The sequence below is a fragment of the Mobula birostris genome, chromosome 14, assembly GCF_030028105.1.
Source record: "Mobula birostris isolate sMobBir1 chromosome 14, sMobBir1.hap1, whole genome shotgun sequence".
NCBI lineage: Eukaryota > Metazoa > Chordata > Chondrichthyes > Myliobatiformes > Myliobatidae > Mobula > Mobula birostris.
The window spans coordinates 14,735,326-14,751,853 of NC_092383.1; the positions used below are offsets into that span (position 1 = coordinate 14,735,326).

The 16,528-nt window shown below is 44.9% G+C and overlaps 1 protein-coding gene across 5 annotated transcripts in view; it reads left to right on the forward strand.

The window, feature by feature from the left end:
* polg (polymerase (DNA directed), gamma) overlaps positions 1 to 16,528 on the forward strand; it is a 74,721-nt gene that overhangs the window by 54,144 nt on the left and 4,049 nt on the right. For 4 of the 5 annotated variants that reach the window (XM_072278124.1, XM_072278127.1, XM_072278126.1 and 1 more), the window contains 3 exons: positions 2,360 to 2,528; positions 10,254 to 10,462; positions 11,428 to 11,588. In XM_072278124.1, the coding sequence (XP_072134225.1) occupies positions 2,360 to 2,528; positions 10,254 to 10,462; positions 11,428 to 11,588 (539 nt within the window). Of the gene's footprint in view, positions 1 to 2,359; positions 2,529 to 10,253; positions 10,463 to 11,427; positions 11,589 to 16,528 lie in introns of those variants that run through there. The other variant, XM_072278128.1, reaches the window with a different exon arrangement.

Consider the following 16,528-nt stretch of genomic DNA (forward strand, 5'->3'; position numbering starts at 1 on the left):
TATCTTATGAGCTGTCTGCATTATTTCGTGTGGACTCAGTGGATGCCATTTGAATCTTTCTCGGTCTGATGTATGATTCTCAGTAGATTTGCACATGAGCTACTGCAGCCTGATTGACAGTAGTGTATTGACCAACAGCATGGCACTGATGCTTCCAGATTTCATCTTCACCTTTTAGTTGCTCTCTGCTAGAAGACAGTGAGAATGAAGCTGTGAGATGGGATTATCCCGGCTTTGCTGCAGGAATTGAAATTCCAATTAAAATACAAACATTGAACCAGTGAGCTAGTCCCTGCAGTGACTGAAATCAATAACTTACCTACTGCAAAGAGCAGCTAGAAGCTGAGGGTCCTGCAATACATGGCTTTCCATATAAAGCTTTTCCATCTGCAAGGCACACGTCAGGAGAGTGATGGAATCTTCTTCGCTCGTCTGAATGACTGTAGCTCAGCTAAGATTGGGAGATGACACCATCCAGAACAAAAATAGAGCCCTAAATTTACCATAATTCACGAGATTCTGAAGATGCTGCAAGTTCTGCCCTGTTGAAGGGTCTCCATATGAAACCTTGATTGCTTATTCCTCTCCATAGACACTGCCTGGCCTGCTGAGTTCCTCTGTCACTTTTTGTCCCTTACCTTATAACATGTCCAGATAGTGCCACCTCTAACACTTGGAAATGTTAGCTGTTTTGTGGACAAAGTTGTTGCCTCATTATAGGAAGGAAGCTTTAGAGACAGGATGTTGGCTGGATTAGAGTGCAAGTCTTAAGAGGAAAGGCATGTCCTATGGACTAGGGCTTTTCTCTTTGGATTGATGGAGGATGAAAGGTGATAATAAAGTTGTATAAGATGATAAAGAGGCATGGATAAAGTGGACAGTCAGTTTCTTTCTCCCAGGGCAGAAAGGTTTAATACAAGAGCGGCGGTAGTGGTTGTGGGGTCGGTTACTGGGTAGAGGTGTTGATCAGCCCATTAACTGTGTTTGAGTCTGGTAGTCCTGGTGTGGATGCTACATAGTCTCATTTCTGACGGGAATGAGACAGTCTGAGCAGGGTGCGAGGGATCCTTCGTGGTATTGCTGGCACATACTGTTGTGATGATGCAGGGAAAGGGGGGGATTAAAAGCTGTGAGAATTGATCCTAGAAGATTCTTTCCAATAGTGAAGAGAAATGCAAAGCCCAAAGTCAAATTTGATTTTAAGGGTATAATATAAATGTTGTGAACTTATTGCACCATGAGTGATAGTCACTGTTCAGTAATAAAACTGCTGGTCTTGGATATGACCTTTTGCTGAAGTGAACAGGAAAGAAACTATTAGATTCAGCTATAATACTTCTGCAGTTCCTGACTGGATTCATGAAACATTTGGTGAGGAATTGAAATTAAATCCCGTTATATACGTCCAGTGGCAGGGGTTGGGAAGCAGGATCGGCTAAGAACTGCACTGAACTAACAAAGGAAAGGCAATGTAGTAGTTGAATTCCTGTACTTGCAGCCAGAGTCCTGAGCTGTTGATTCAAAGACACAAGTTCAAGTTCCTCCAAAGTAGCTGGAGAAGTAACGAAATGGAAATCTGGAACTTAATGTAAGGCTAGTCTCAGTAACATTAACTGGGATTGTTGTAGAAGTCCATCTGATTCACTAATGTCCTTCAGGGAGAGAAATCAGCCATGCATTGTTGGTCAGGTGTAAATGAGATTCCAGACCACAACTCACCTCTCTATATATGTGGGCACTTGGTACTATTGTGAGCAGTTTCAGACCCCTATCTAAGAAAGGCTCTGCTGGCATTGGAGAGGAACCAGAGGAGGATCAAGAGAATGATCCTGGGAGTGAAAGGGTTAGTATAAGAGGAATATTTGATGGCGCTGGGTCTGTATTTTCTAGAGTTTAAAAGACTAAGGGAGGATCTCATTGTAACCTACTGAATACTGAAATACCTAGACAGAGTGGATGTGGAGAGAATGTTTCCTATAGTGGTGGAGCCTAGGATCAGAGGGCACAGCCTCAGACTACAAGGACATCCCTTTAGAACAGAGATGAGGAGGAATTTCTTTAGCCAGAGGGTGCTGAGTCTGTGGAGGTCAAGTTGTCGGGTGTATTTACACCAGAGATTGACAAGTTCTTGATTAGTAAATGTGTCATAGGTTACGGGGCAGAAGTCAGGAGAATGTGGTTGAGAGGGTAATAAATCATTCATGGTAGAATGGCGGAGCAGACTCAATGGGCCAAATGGCCTAATTCTGTTCCTATATGATATAGTCTTATGGGCAATACCAGTAGTGTATATATCGTATGGTAAATCATTAACATTTTTGAATGACTATAGCAGTACTTCTAATATTAAACTGTACAGATCAAATGGTGCTAAGTGGAATGTTGTGAAACGACGAATCTGGAGTGGAGGCACAGAGTCTGAGATGTTCAACAAATTGGAATACATCGCCACGTCACATCGCCCTCGCACTCCAGTGTTGGACTGCTGTATCAGCAGAGCTCTAGAACCAAGTGCAGTAGGAAATGAGGTATTCTTTCTTTTTCAATTTTTTTTTTTTATTGAGTTTCAAATTGATGAACATAACAATGATAATGAATCAAAGAGATCGGAATTACATTAATAACGGTTAATGTATACAGACACCGACTCCGAGTAACATATTAAATTTAAGCCTCCCAATCTCTTAATAACTGAACATGAAAAAGATTCCAAAAAAATTTTTTTACTCCCTACACTTAAAAAAAAAACAAAACAAAAACTGGGCTGCCATATTTCATCAGTTAAGATCATTATTTGTCATTAACTCTGCTCCTCTCTACACAAACAAAAAGGATTCAGAAAAGGTCAACTTACATCATATGTAAAGGTTGAATAAATAGCCTCCAAGTTTCTTCAAGTTTAACTGAAGGATCAGTGGTACCACTCCTAATTTTTTCCAAATTTAAACATGTTATAGTTTGAGGTATTGGCTACCTTTTTAATGCCACTTACTCTTTTAAAGGTTTGATGTAGCAATGTCTAAATATTGACATAAAGCAGAAATGGGATTCCTACATTTAACTTCTCCCGTTCTCTAGACTTTAAAGCCCAATCTAAGAACCACCAAAATACACTACCCTGAACTAATTCGTCTCCTGCTCACTGCATTCTTGAGGGCGTTGTCCATTGTAGACTTGTCTCCTTCCAGGGTTTTCTTAGTACAATGTGCACAAAATTAGAAGTGAAAGTTTGTAAAGCATGCAGGAATCATAAAAAGGTAGATGTGAGACCACAGGCTGTGTCAAATACACAACCCAATCCCAATTTCCAGGGTTGGGTCCATAATCTGCACGTCACAACTCTTCAAATACACTATTTGGTATTTTAAATGCAAAAAGGATTCTGCATTTACATCCATTGTTGAGCAGTGAGTTTCAGATGTCTACCTCTCTCTGGTTGCAAATCTCTCCTCTAATACTTCTAAACCAATTAAATTAAACATAATACCCTCCTCCCACTAATTTTTGATGACTTTTTATAGGGAAATAAAGCCCTTTTTAAATAAACCTCCCCAAACTGATTGACCAGCTTTGTAAATTTCTTTAGGAATCTGAGAAAAATGTAACAGTACATTTCTTTAAAAAAGATCTTTGGCTTATTCAGGGGAGAGTGTCACTTTTTTGAGTGTTTACATTGCTAACCTTTATTCCAATTAAAAATATAACCACTTGCTCTCACTTTCCAACTATACTTGCTGGGCTTAGAGTTAGCAAACATATTTCATTGTGAGAGTTATTAAAATCTAATCTCTTCAAACCCAGGCTCACAAAAGAGAATAAGGAGTGAAGTCTTTTCTGGTTGTGATACTGTAGGAATTAACAGCAAAGGGGATTTTTTTTTAATCAATACTCTCAGCCAATGATTGAGGTAGTAAAGAGCACATGACCCTAAGCAAATAGTCACACTTTATTTAGTTAGTGTAGAAAGAAACTAGAGCAGTGTCTACTCATAAAAGGTTATATGCCTAGAAATTGCAATAACTGGGAGATAGTTGCATATAAATTATGAATGAAATCAGTCTCATAGCAGTAACCAATCATTTCTATTCTTGCTGACTAGATGAAACCAAAATAGAAAAAAATATATATAGTGTCTTGAAAAAAGTATTCAGCCCCAACCCTTTGGTCACATAAGAATTACAACAAGGTATTTTGATCAATTTAACTAAGAATTTTTATTTGTGAATCACATGCTACTTTATTTCCCCATACTAGAGCCCCAAAACAGAGAAAATTGTTAGCATGAAAAGCTAAAAATTCAAAAACTGAAATGTCAGCCATTCAAAAGTATTCATCTCCCTTCGCTCAGTACTTAGTTGAACCACCTCTCGCAGCTATTACAGCCTGTAGTCTTTTTGGATAAGCCTCAATTAACTTTGCACAACATAATGGAGCAAGGTTTGCCCATTTCCCCCTTGCAAAATTACTCAAGTTATGCCAGGCTAGTTGGGGAGCGGTGGTTGACAACAATCTTGAGGTCTTGCCAGAGACCTTCAGTCAGGTTAAGGTCAGAACTCTGACTGGGCCACCCAGGGACATCAATTTTCTTCATTTGAAGCCACTCCATGGTTGCTCTGGCAGTGTGCTTTGGGTCATCATTCTGCTGAAAGACATACTTCTTCCCCAGTTTGAGCTTTCTGGCAGAGGCTAGCAGATTTTAATGCAGGACCTCTCTGTATTTAGCAGCATTGCCATCAGTCCTATTCAGAACACGATGCTACCTCCACCATGTTTTACAGTAGGGATGGTGTTACCTGGCTGATATGCAGTATTAGATTTACGCCACACATGTTAGTGTTAAGGCCAAAAAGTTCTGCTTTAGTCTTTATGATGTTTTTTTTAAGCCGGGGTTTCTTCCTTGCCATTCTTCCATAAATATCCCTTTTTGTGCAAGGCCAGAGATTCTGGAGCCACTGACTTCTGTAGCTCACTCAGAGTAGCTTCAAGTGCCATTCTTCTCCAGCGACTAAGTTTAGAGGGGCGGCCTGACCTAGGCAGTGTGGTTGTGGTTTCATATTTTTTCCACTTTTGTACAGCTGACTGCACTGATCTCTGAGGTATGTTCTGTGCCTTTTGAGATGGTCTTGTACCCTTCCCCAGATTTGGACTTCTCTGTTATTTATCATTTACCTGACTTGTCTTGAATGCTCTTTTGTCTTCATTTTTGTTTGGTCTGTTGAAAATCTACCATACTGTTGGACATTACAGAGAGAGAGGGGATGTTTATTCTGATGAATTCATTGAAAAAGGTGATTCTGTAGCAGTGTGCTACACACAGCGCTAGAACAACCACACGGAGTCGGTGAGTTGGAGTTGTGATGAAAGAGATTTATTCAAACTTCGCGGCCTGCTTTAAAGTCTTCCTGTTCCCGCCCTCCCTGGGTGGGACTGCTGTGGGGAATGCATATTCCCAGACCCTTTCTGCACGCGGGATTTTCCCCCTGCTGGTGAAGATGGCCTGGCGCCCTTTTTGGGGCCGGCCCTCTGCCTGCGCGCGCTGTTGTGAGCCGGTTCGTGTGCGCCAGAAAGTGGGTCGCCACATAACCACCCCCCCCAGAACCGGCGATACCTCCCCCAATGTCCACAGTCTGGATCGGCCTCTGTTTGGGAGGTCTGCCCCTGCGCCGCGGTGCCTGAGCCTGGACCGGCTGTGCCAAGCCCACATGGGCCGGTTTGAGTCGGTCCACCGTGAAAACCTCCTCTCCCCCAGTGTCCAGCACGAACGTGGACCTGTTGTTCCTGATCACCTTAAACGGCCCCTCATAGGGCCGCTGTAGCGGTGCCCGGTGTCCGCCCCGTCGTACAAAAAGAAACTTACAGTTCTGCAGGTCTTTGGGTACGCAGGTCGGGATCTGTCCGTGCTGTGAAGTGGGGATGGGGGCCAGGTTACCGAGCCTCTCCGTAGTCCGTCCAGGACTACTGTGGGTTCTTTCTCTTGCCCCCTTGGGGCTGGTATGAACTCTCCTGGGACTACCAGGGGTGCGCCGTACACCAACTCGGCCGACGAGGTGTGCAGATCTTCTTTGGGCGTCGTGCGGATTCCGAGCAGGACCCAGGGAAGCTCGTCCACCCAGTTAGGCCCCTCCACTAGTCCGTTCGACTGTGGGTGGTAGGCAGTTGTGTGGTGTAGCTGAGATCCTAAAAGGTTGGCCGTAGCCGACCACAGGCTGGAGGTGAACTGGGCGCCCCTGTCGGAGGTAATGTGGGCCGGTACCCCGAAGCGGGCTACCCAGGTTGCGATCAGTGCTCGGGCGCAGGATTCGGAGGTGGTGTCGGTGAGCGGGACTGCCTCTGGCCATCTGGTGAACCGGTCTATGATAGTTAGGAGGTACCGCGCTCCTTGTGACACTGGCAGGGGCCCCACGATATCCACATGGATGTGGTCGAACCTCTGGCGGGTGGGTTCGAACTGATGCGGCAGAGCCTTGGTATGCCGCTGCACCTTGGCCGTTTGGCACTGCATGCACGTTTTGGCCCATTCACTGACCTGCTTACGAAGTCCATGCCACACGAACCTGTTGGCGACCAGCCGGACGGTTGTCCTGATGGACGGGTGTGCTAAGTTGTGAATGGACTCGAAAACCTGCCGGCGCCAGGCTGCTGGGACGATGGGGCGGGGTTGGCCGGTAGCTACATCACATAGTAGGGTCCTCTCACCTGGGCCTACGGGGAGGTCTTGGAGCTGCAAACCGGAGACTGCAGTCCTGTAACTGGGGATCTCAGCGTCTGCCTGCTGTGCCTCTGCCAGCGCTGCATAGTCCACCCCCTGGGACAGGGCCTGTATGGTAGGTCTGGAAAGTGCGTCCGCCACGACGTTGTCCTTTCCAGAGACATGCCTGATGTCCGTCGTGTACTCGGAGATGTAGGACAGATGTCGCTGCTGGCGGGATGACCAGGGGTCGGACACCTTCATGAATGCAAAGGTAAGTGGTTTGTGGTCTGTGAACACGGTGAAGGGCCTACCTTCTAAGAAGTACCTGAAATGCCGGATTGCCAGGTATAGTGTCAATAGCTCCCGGTCGAAAGCACTGTATTTGAGTTCAGGTGGTCGTAGGTGTTTGCTGAAGAACGCCAGGGGTTGCCAGCGACCCTCGATGAGTTGTTCCAGCACTCCACCGACCGCTGTGTTGGATGCGTCCACTGTGAGGGCAGTAGGAACGTCCGTTCTGGGGTGCACTAGCATCGCGGCGTTTGCTAAGGCTTCTTTGGTTTTAACGAAAGCGGTTGCAGCCTCTTCGTCCCAGGTAATGTCCTTGCCCTTACCCGACATCAGGGTGAACAGGGGTCGCATGGTTCGGGCTGCTGAGGGGAGGAAACAGTGGTAGAAATTCACCATACCCACGAATTCCTGCAGGCCTTTGATTGTGTTGGGTCGGGGGAAGTTGCGGACCTCGTTTACCTTGGCGGGCAGCGGGGTTGCCCTGTCTTTAGTAATCCTGTGGCCCAGGAAGTTGATGGTGTCGAGTCCGAACTGGCATTTGGCCGGGTTGATTGTAAGGCCGAATTCGCTCAGGCAGGAGTAGAGCTGGCGGAGGTGGGACAGATGCTCCTGCCGACTACTGCTGGCTATGAGGATGTTGTCCAAATAGATGAATGCAAAGTCCAGGTCGCGTCCCACCGCGTCCATTAGCCGCTGGAAAGTCTGTGCGGCATTCTTTAGACCAAACGGCATTCGGAGGAATTCGAAAAGTCCGAACAGGGTGATAAGTGCTGTTTTGGGGATGTTGTCCAGGTGCACAGGGATTTGATGGTATCCCCGGACGAGGTCTACCTTGGAAAAGATCCTTGCGCCGTGTAGGTTTGCTGCGAAGTCTTGAATGTGCGGCACAGGGTAGCGGTCTGGCGTTGTAGCCTCGTTCAGTCTGCGGTAGTCACTGCATGGTCTCCAGCCCCCCGTTGCCTTGGGCACCATGTGAAGGGGGGAGGCCCATGGGCTGTCAGACCGTCGTATGATCCCCAATTCCTCCATCTTCTTGAACTCCTCCTTCATCAGTCGGAGCTTGTCCAGGGGAAGCCTTCGAGCACGGGCGTGGAGGGGTGGTCCCTGGGTCGGGATGTGGTGCTGTACTCCGTGTCTGGGCATGGCTGCCGTGAACTGCGGTGTCAGTACTGATGGGAAATCCGCCAGGACCCTGGTGAATTCGTCGTCGGACAGCGTGAAGGAGTCCAGGTATGGGGCTGGCAACTGTGCTTCACCCAGGGAGAATGTTTGAAAAGTCTTGGCGTGGACTAATCGCTTCCCTTGCAGGTCGACCAGCAGGCTGTGGGCTCACAGAAAATCCGCCCCCAGGAGTGGTTGGGCCACGGCGGCCAGTATAAAGTCCCACGTGAACCGGCTGGAGCTGAACTGTAGCCGCACCGTGCGGGTGCCATAGATTCGTATTGTGCTGCCATTTGCGGCCCTCAGGGTGGGTCCCGGTTCTCTGTTGCGGGTGTCGTAACTCGTTGGAGGTAAGACGCTGGTCTCCGCTCCGGTGTCGACCAAAAAGCGGCGTCCCGACTGCTTGTCCCAGACGTACAGGAGGCTGTTCTGATGGCCAGCCGCCGTAGCTATCAGCGGCGGCTAGCCCTGGCGTTTCCCGGGAATTTGCAGGGTGGTCTGCAGCAGCGGGCCTCTGTGCCCCACAGCTGGTGGTAGAAACATCATTGTTCGTTGGGTTCCTCACTCCCGTCACCGGGTTTTGTAGGCTCTGCTGCCGGGCCTGGTCTGGTCTGTCGTTGGGCACGCAGCTTGGTGATCTGTGCGACGGATGCCCCTCTCTTTCCTGGCATTCCACAGCACATCTGCTCCGGCCGCCACCTCCCGGGGGTTGCTGAAATCTGCGTCGGACAGCAGCAGGCATATGTCCTCGGGCAGTTGCTCTAGGAACGCCTGCTCAAACATGAGGCAAGGTTTGTGTCCTTCAGCCAGGGCCAGCATCTCGTTCATTAATGCTGACGGCGGCCTGTCTCCCAAACCATTCAGGTGCATTAAGCGGCGTGCTCGTTCGCGCCGTGAGGGTCCGAAAGTCCTTATGAGCAGGGCTTTGAATGCTGTGTATTTGCCGTCCTCCTGTATGACTGTATAAATTCCTCAACTTGTGCAGCAGTCTCTTGGTCGAGTGAGCTCAGCACGTAGTAGTAGCGAGTGGACTCCGAGGTTATCTGCCGAATGTGGAATTGTGCTTCTGCTTGTTCCAACCATAATTGGGGTCACAGCGTCCAGAAGCTTGGCAGTAGTAACGAAACTGCGTGAACAGATGCGGTGTCGGTCATCTCTGGTCCAAATATCGTTTGGGCCGTCGGGGTCACCAAATGTAGCGGTGTGCTACACACAGCGCTAGAACAACCACACGGAGTCGGTGAGTTGGAGTTGTGATGAAAGAGATTTATTCAAACTTCGCGGCCTGCTTTAAAGCCTTCCCGTTCCCGCCCTCCCTGGGTGGGACTGCTGTGGGGAATGCATATTCCCAGACCCTTTCTGCACGCGGGATTTTCCCCCTGCTGGTGAAGATGGCCTGGCGCCCTTTTTGGGGCCGGCCCTCTGCCTGCGCGCGCTGTTGTGAGCCGGTTCGTGTGCGCCAGAAAGTGGGTCGCCACAATTCAACAATTTTTTAATTATGATTATCCAAAATTAACAAGAGTACATCGAAGTAACCAACACTTACAATGTCTCAAGAAAAAAAAACATTAAAGATTGAAAAAATTTAGGTGATAAAGAAAGAGAAAAAAAACCCTACTAAGCAAGAAAAAGTGAGGGGAAAAAACCCCATTAGGTGTTCAACCCTGGACCCAAGCGTCATACAAAAAGCTTCTAAAAATAAACATCAAACCGCCAGCAAGAAAAAAAAGTACCAAAAATTTACAATTAGATTGTGGAGGAAAGTCCAATTTTCTACATCAACAAATTGGGCGAGTTGATAAGGTAATATACAGTATTACACCTGAGGAAAGTTGGATTAGTAATTACAGAGGGGATGATTACTACTTTAGTCTCAGTCTTGGTTTTTAATTTTTAGTAGTGTTGACAGGTTTTGGAATTTTTCTTTTGATTTGACATGATGCACAATGCTTTGTAAATTAGCTCAAAAATCCTACTTCAATATATTTTAAATTTAGAAAATAAGACAGTAAAATGTGAAAATAATGGTGGGGGCTGAATACTTTGTCAAGGCATCGTATACGCCTCACATGCATATGGGACAAGGTCTGACTACTTTAATTTCCCCTCACAGTTCATGACTAGCCGAGTGAATTGGGTGGTACAGAGTTCAGCTGTGGATTACCTCCATCTGATGTTGGTGTCCATGAAGTGGCTGTTTGAGGAATTTGGTATTGATGGTAGATTCTGCATCAGCATTCACGATGAGGTCCGTTACTTAGTGAACAGTGAAGACAGATATCGAGCTGCGTTGGCATTGCAGATTACTAACCTCCTGACACGGTAAGGGACCTTTCTTTCTTTGGTGGTTATTTTGATTTTGGGTCAGTATGCAAAACAGGACTGTTATTAAGCTGAGTAGTTTCATTCTTGTTTTGAGTACGAGATACCTCTGATCACAATCCCTTGGCCACTAGGTATATACATGGAGCATTGCTTCAAGATAGCAGCATCTATCATCAGGATCTCCACCATCCAGGCTATGCTCTCTACTTGCTATCACCATCGGGCAGGAAATCCAGAAGCCTTAGGACCCTCAACACCAGGTTCAGGAATAGTTATTACTCTCCAACCATCAGGTTCTGGAACTGGTGTGGATAACTACATTCACCACAACTGACTGCTTCTACAACCCACAGACTCACTTTCTAGGACTTTTTACAACTCATGATCTCAGAAATTTATTTTATTACATGATTTGTCTTCTTTTGCACATTGGTTATATTTAATATCAGAGAATGTATACAAGATTACCACCTGAAATTCTTACTCCTTGCAGACATCCATGAAACAGAAGAAAAACCCTAAAGAATTAGTGACAGGAAAAATGCGAGAACCCTAAAGCCCCAAATCAATTTTATTGATTTATTTACCTTTAAATGCTTGAAAGAAAATGATTTCAAGGAAATGTATGGTAACATACGCACTTTGATAATAAGTTTTACTTCGACTTTGATTGATGACCTGTTTAGTACCTAGAAGTACATGTGCAATCACCAGACTTGTGTTATGGGGATTTACCGGCGGTAACCTGAATTTTGTTACCTTTTTACAGTAAATACAAGAAATAGCCAGAAAATCATTTGCACCCATGTCACAGCTCTTTAAGAATTAACATCTTCAAGCCAGGAAAACAAATGTGGGGGGTTTACAAAGAGAAAATTTTAATCTTTAACAAGATATGCAGTTAATGGAATATTATGAAGTGACCTATACTAACAGGTGAATCACTATTTTCTCATTTCAAGTTGCATGTTTGCCTACAAACTTGGGATGCCGGACCTGCCACAGTCCGTGGCTTTCTTTAGCACAGTGGATATCGATCACTGTCTGAGGAAGGAAGTGATGATGGATTGCCAGACACCATCCAACATTGCTGGGCTGCAGAGACGATATGGGATCCCACCAGGTATGGTTGACAGCTGTGCAGATTGTATTGTGTGACAAAACATAACTGCTTTTATATACAAAATAGAATAAATAGCTTGCAGTGAGAGTGATCAGATGCCTTGAAACATAAATGCATCGGAAAGGCAGAAAAAAATTGCTGGAATCAAAATCAAGGTAATTGTCTAATATCATAAGATTTTAATTGGATCTTGGGAGTTTTTGGTTACATTTAGAATCAGTAACGGATTTATTATCACTGATATGTCATGAAATTTGTTTTGCAGCAGCAGTACGGTGCAATACATAAAAATTACTAATTAAATTAAGAAATGTAAGAAAAAATAGTGCAAATAAAGAGGGCAAAATAGTAAGATAATATTTATTCATGGGTTCATGGACCGTTCAAAAATCTGATGGCACAGGGGAAGAAGCTGTTCCTAAAACATTGTGCGAGTCTTCAGACTCCTGTACCTCCTCCCTGATCGTAGTAATGAGAAAAGAGCATGTCTTGGATGGTGAGGGTTCTTAATGAGGGATGCTACTTTCTTGAGGCATTGCTGCTGTAAATATCCTCAGTGGTGGGAGGCTAGTGCTCATGACAGAGCTGCCTGGGTTTACAGCTCTCTGCAGCTTTTCCATTCCTCTGCATTGGCCACTTCATGCCAGACGGCATGCAACCAGTTAAATTTAGTGAGGTTTGTTGTTGCTGCTATGCTTGAGCAGTAAACTTTCCAGCTTTACTTAACCTGAGAGGGGAGTGTTTGTAATCCTAAGTGCATATAAAATATTACTCTGACAATTTCCATTTTAACAGCAGTGGACCCCCAAATAATGCAGATAGTCTATCCATTTCCAGATTCGCGGATGTGTAGTGAAACAAAGTTGGGTTTAGTATCACCTTTGTTTCATGTCGCCAATATCATCTCTACTGGACTCGTTTTTAAAACTTCTTAAATCAGTGTACCTTCGTTAATGTTTGTTATTCTTCATCGACAAAGCAGAAGTGTATGAGGCAAAAACCTTCGATATAAGACCATAGGACATAGGATGAGCATAAGGCAGTTCGGCTCATCAAGTCTGTTCCACCATTCCATCATGGCTCATTGAATATCCCTCTCAACCTCATTCTCCTACCTTCTTCCTGTAATCTTTGATGCATTTACTAGTTGTAGTAGGCAGTCGTCAATCCCAGGGGATCATGGGTTTGTGCCTCCGGTGGACTGTGTCTCCAGGGCACAAGCCTGGGCAGGAAGATTTGAAGAACTGGCTGTTACCCAGGTTTGAAATCAGAGTTTTCCTCCTCCTTCTAGGTGGACTGCCATCCAAGGCTGATAAGTCCCACCTGCCCGAAGCAACTGGTTTTGAGGCGCCAGTGGTCCGCCTTTTCCCCTTCTCTTGCTAAAAACAGTTCTGCCGGGCCTAGTAGCTAAGCCACACGTGGAGGCCAAGATTTGGGCTTGGTTGTCAGAGGCTGTTAGAGTCGCACGCCACTTGGAGCACTTTATAGGTAGTGGGAGCTTATTCTCACTACCACCCATGTCTATAACAACCTTAGGAACCACTTACAACAGAAGGTCCCCAACCTTTTTTGCACTGCGGACTGGTTTAATATTTACAATATTCTTGCGGGCCGACCGGGTGGGGTGGGGTGGGGAGGGGGCGGTGAAGGGAAATCAAGTAGGGTTAAACTCACCTCAACATGTCTTTACAGTAAGGGTTGCCAACTTTCTTCCTCCCAAATAAGGGACAAAAGTAACAGTCAAATACGGGACACTTGGGTTTACCCCGAGAAAGACTACCATGACCATGAAGCCTTGCACGAGCACCTGTGTGCGCATGTGCGTACGTTACCAATTTTTCCCCCCACAAATCAGTTTTGGCTTAATCTTCCCAACTATGCTGTACATACATTATTCTACTTTATATAGGCTGTGTATTTAAATATCATTCCTGCTTTTACTATATGTTAGTGTTATTTTAGGTTTTGTGTTATTTGGTATGATTTGCTAGGTTATTTTATGGGTCTGGGAACCGCTCAAAAAATTTTCCCATATAAATTAATGGTAATTGCTTCTTCGCTTTACGCCATTTCAGCACGAAAGGTTTCATAGGAACGCTCAACCTTAGCGGGGGAAATACGGGACAAGGGCGGTCCTGTATGGGACAAACCAATTTAGCCCAATATACAGGATGTCCCGGCTAATACGGGACAGTTGGCAACCCTATGTTCAAGTTCAACAGTGTGTGACAGGGAATGAGGAAAGGTGCAGCTGACTCGTATCGTTTCCTCGCGGCCCGGTGGTTGGGGACTGCTGACTTACAAGAATCATGGAAAAGCACAGCACAGAATCAGGCCCTTTGGCCCATTTGGTCTGTGCCAAACCATTTAAGTCGCCTACTCCCATTGATCTGCACTGGGATCACAGCCCTCGGTACACCTACCATCCATGTACTAATCAAGAACCTATTAAACTCTGGTTCAAATATACCCAATGAGGGTATATTAAGGCGTGTATACACATTAGGGTGTATACCCAAACTTACACCTAAACCTGATTCATATCCAGAAAGCAGAACAAAAGCATCCAGAACCCATTCAGAAAGGCCCTAGTCACATCGACCACAACAAACTGTGATCTGACAATCCAAAGTACAATTTTTAAGTAATTTAATTCTAAACATTTAAGTTGATGTGTTTGCTGTAATTATTTTTTTTAAACATTTAACTTGTTACAGCCATGAAGTTCTCTGTTCCAATGAACAGGATTGCAGATCCTGTCACAGATCTAAGCTGGGTGCAGGTTCCATAGGCTGATGTCCCAGCAAACGCACTGGGCATCTAGCAAGCTTGCATTCTGCTTTTGGACACCCTGTAGAGTCTAGCAGGGGAGAGCTTCTTCCCCTCCATCAGATTTCTGAACAGTCTATGAACCCATACCTTACTCTTTTTGTGCTTTTTTTCTTTTCTTAATTCTTAATGTGACTTATAGTAAATTTCTACTTAAGTACTGTGGAGAGATTCTAGCTGGTTGCATCACCGTCTGGAATAGAGGGACCACTGCACATGATCGGAAAAAGCTGCAGAAAGTTGTAAACTCAGCTGGCTCTATCATGGGCACTAGCCTCCCCAGCATCCAGGACACCTTTTATAAAGGCAATACCTCAAGAATGCGGCATCCATCATTAAGGACCCCCATCACCCAGGACAATGTCCTGTTATTGCTACCATCAAGGAAGAGATACAGGAGCTTAAAGAGACACAATCAATGTTTCAGGAACAGCTCCTTCCCCTCTGCCATCAGATTTCCGTATGGTCAATGAACCCACGGACGCTACCTCAGTATATTATTTTCCCTCTCTCTTTGCACTACTTAATTTAAAAAATACATACTTATTGTAACTTAATTTTTATGTATTGCACTGCTGCCACAAAACAACAAATTTCATGGCATATGCCAGTGATTAAACCTGATTCTGAGCAGACAGGGGGGAAAAAATCCCTGTTCATGTGGGAGAACCATATTTTCTGGCACTTACATGTAACAGTGGTTGTTGGAATTGTGGGTGAAATTGTCATTAATTCTGGTTTAATGGATAAACCTGAAAATGTAACAATTCCTGCAGCTTGGGGTAGATAATGTGGAAAATAGAAGCAGACATCATTTTTGCTTCTGAGCTACTTATGCCCAATTGGCTGGGGTATCGAGAATCAAGGATTACTGTCTCTAAATAATAGGTTCATGAGAATGATCCTGGGAACGTAAGAGTTCATGATGAGGGCTTTGGGCCCTTACTCACAGGAATTTAGAAGAATGAGAGGGGATCTCATTGAAACCTATCTAATATCTAAACTATGGGCTAGATAGGGCAGATGTGAAATGTTATCTATAGTGGTGGAGCCTGGGACCAGAGGGCACAGCCTTGGAATACAAGGATATCATTTAGAACAGAGATGGAGGAATTTCTTTAGCCAGAGGGTGGTAGATCAGTGGAATTTCTTGCTTTGGATGACTGCAAAGGCCCAGTTATGGGTATATTTAAAGCGGAGGTTGTTGATTAGTAAGGGCATCAAGTTTAAGGGGGAAAAAAGGCAGGAGAATGGGTTTGAATGGAATAGTGGAATGGCAGAGCAGACTCAATGGGCTAAATAGCCTAATTCTGCTCTTGCCTCTTATTATTCAGGACTGAAACAAGAAATTTGTTCGCTCAGGATAGTGAATCATTATAATTATCTTACCAAAGAGGGCAGTGAATGATTATTTCAAAGAATCAGATTGCTTAAATCAGAATCGAGGAATATGGGGTTAGTATAGAAAAGCGAGGTAAAAGATCGGCCATCATTGTATTGAATGAGACAGAGTAGGCATCAGGGCCTGAATCCCTACCTTCTACTTCTATTTATGTTGATCAAGAAAGCTTTTTTTGAGAAAATGAATTTTTGCTGGGATGTAAAAGCATTTGACAAAAATACAATCAGCAAAATTTTCATTTCAGAATCAGAATAACATTCAAATTTTGCTGCAGAACAGGATTAGGGTGAAGGCATTGTACAAATTTAGAAACTGGCTCCATGAAGACGAAAAAAGGCTGTTTTGAGCCAGTAGTTAATTGTGATGTGGAACATGTTACCATGGAAGAAGTCACAGAGAAAGACGACTAGACTTGTATGGAGGAAAGGTCTGGGTAACGAATGGGCAGGGGAAAAATCAGTAATGTGGAAATGACCAACAGACCTAAAAATTAACATCCTTTTTTTTTTTGCTCCTTCACTGGTTAGAGTAACTCATCAACATTTCACTCTAACTGCATTTTGCTAATCTGTGCATTTAAATTGAATACTTACATCCCTTCAATTCTTAGGCTGAATATGATGCACATCCATGTATTAAACAAACAAATTGCCTCCTCTGCAGGAGGGCTGCTGTTCCTCTAGTCTTCAGCGTACAAAAGAATTGACAG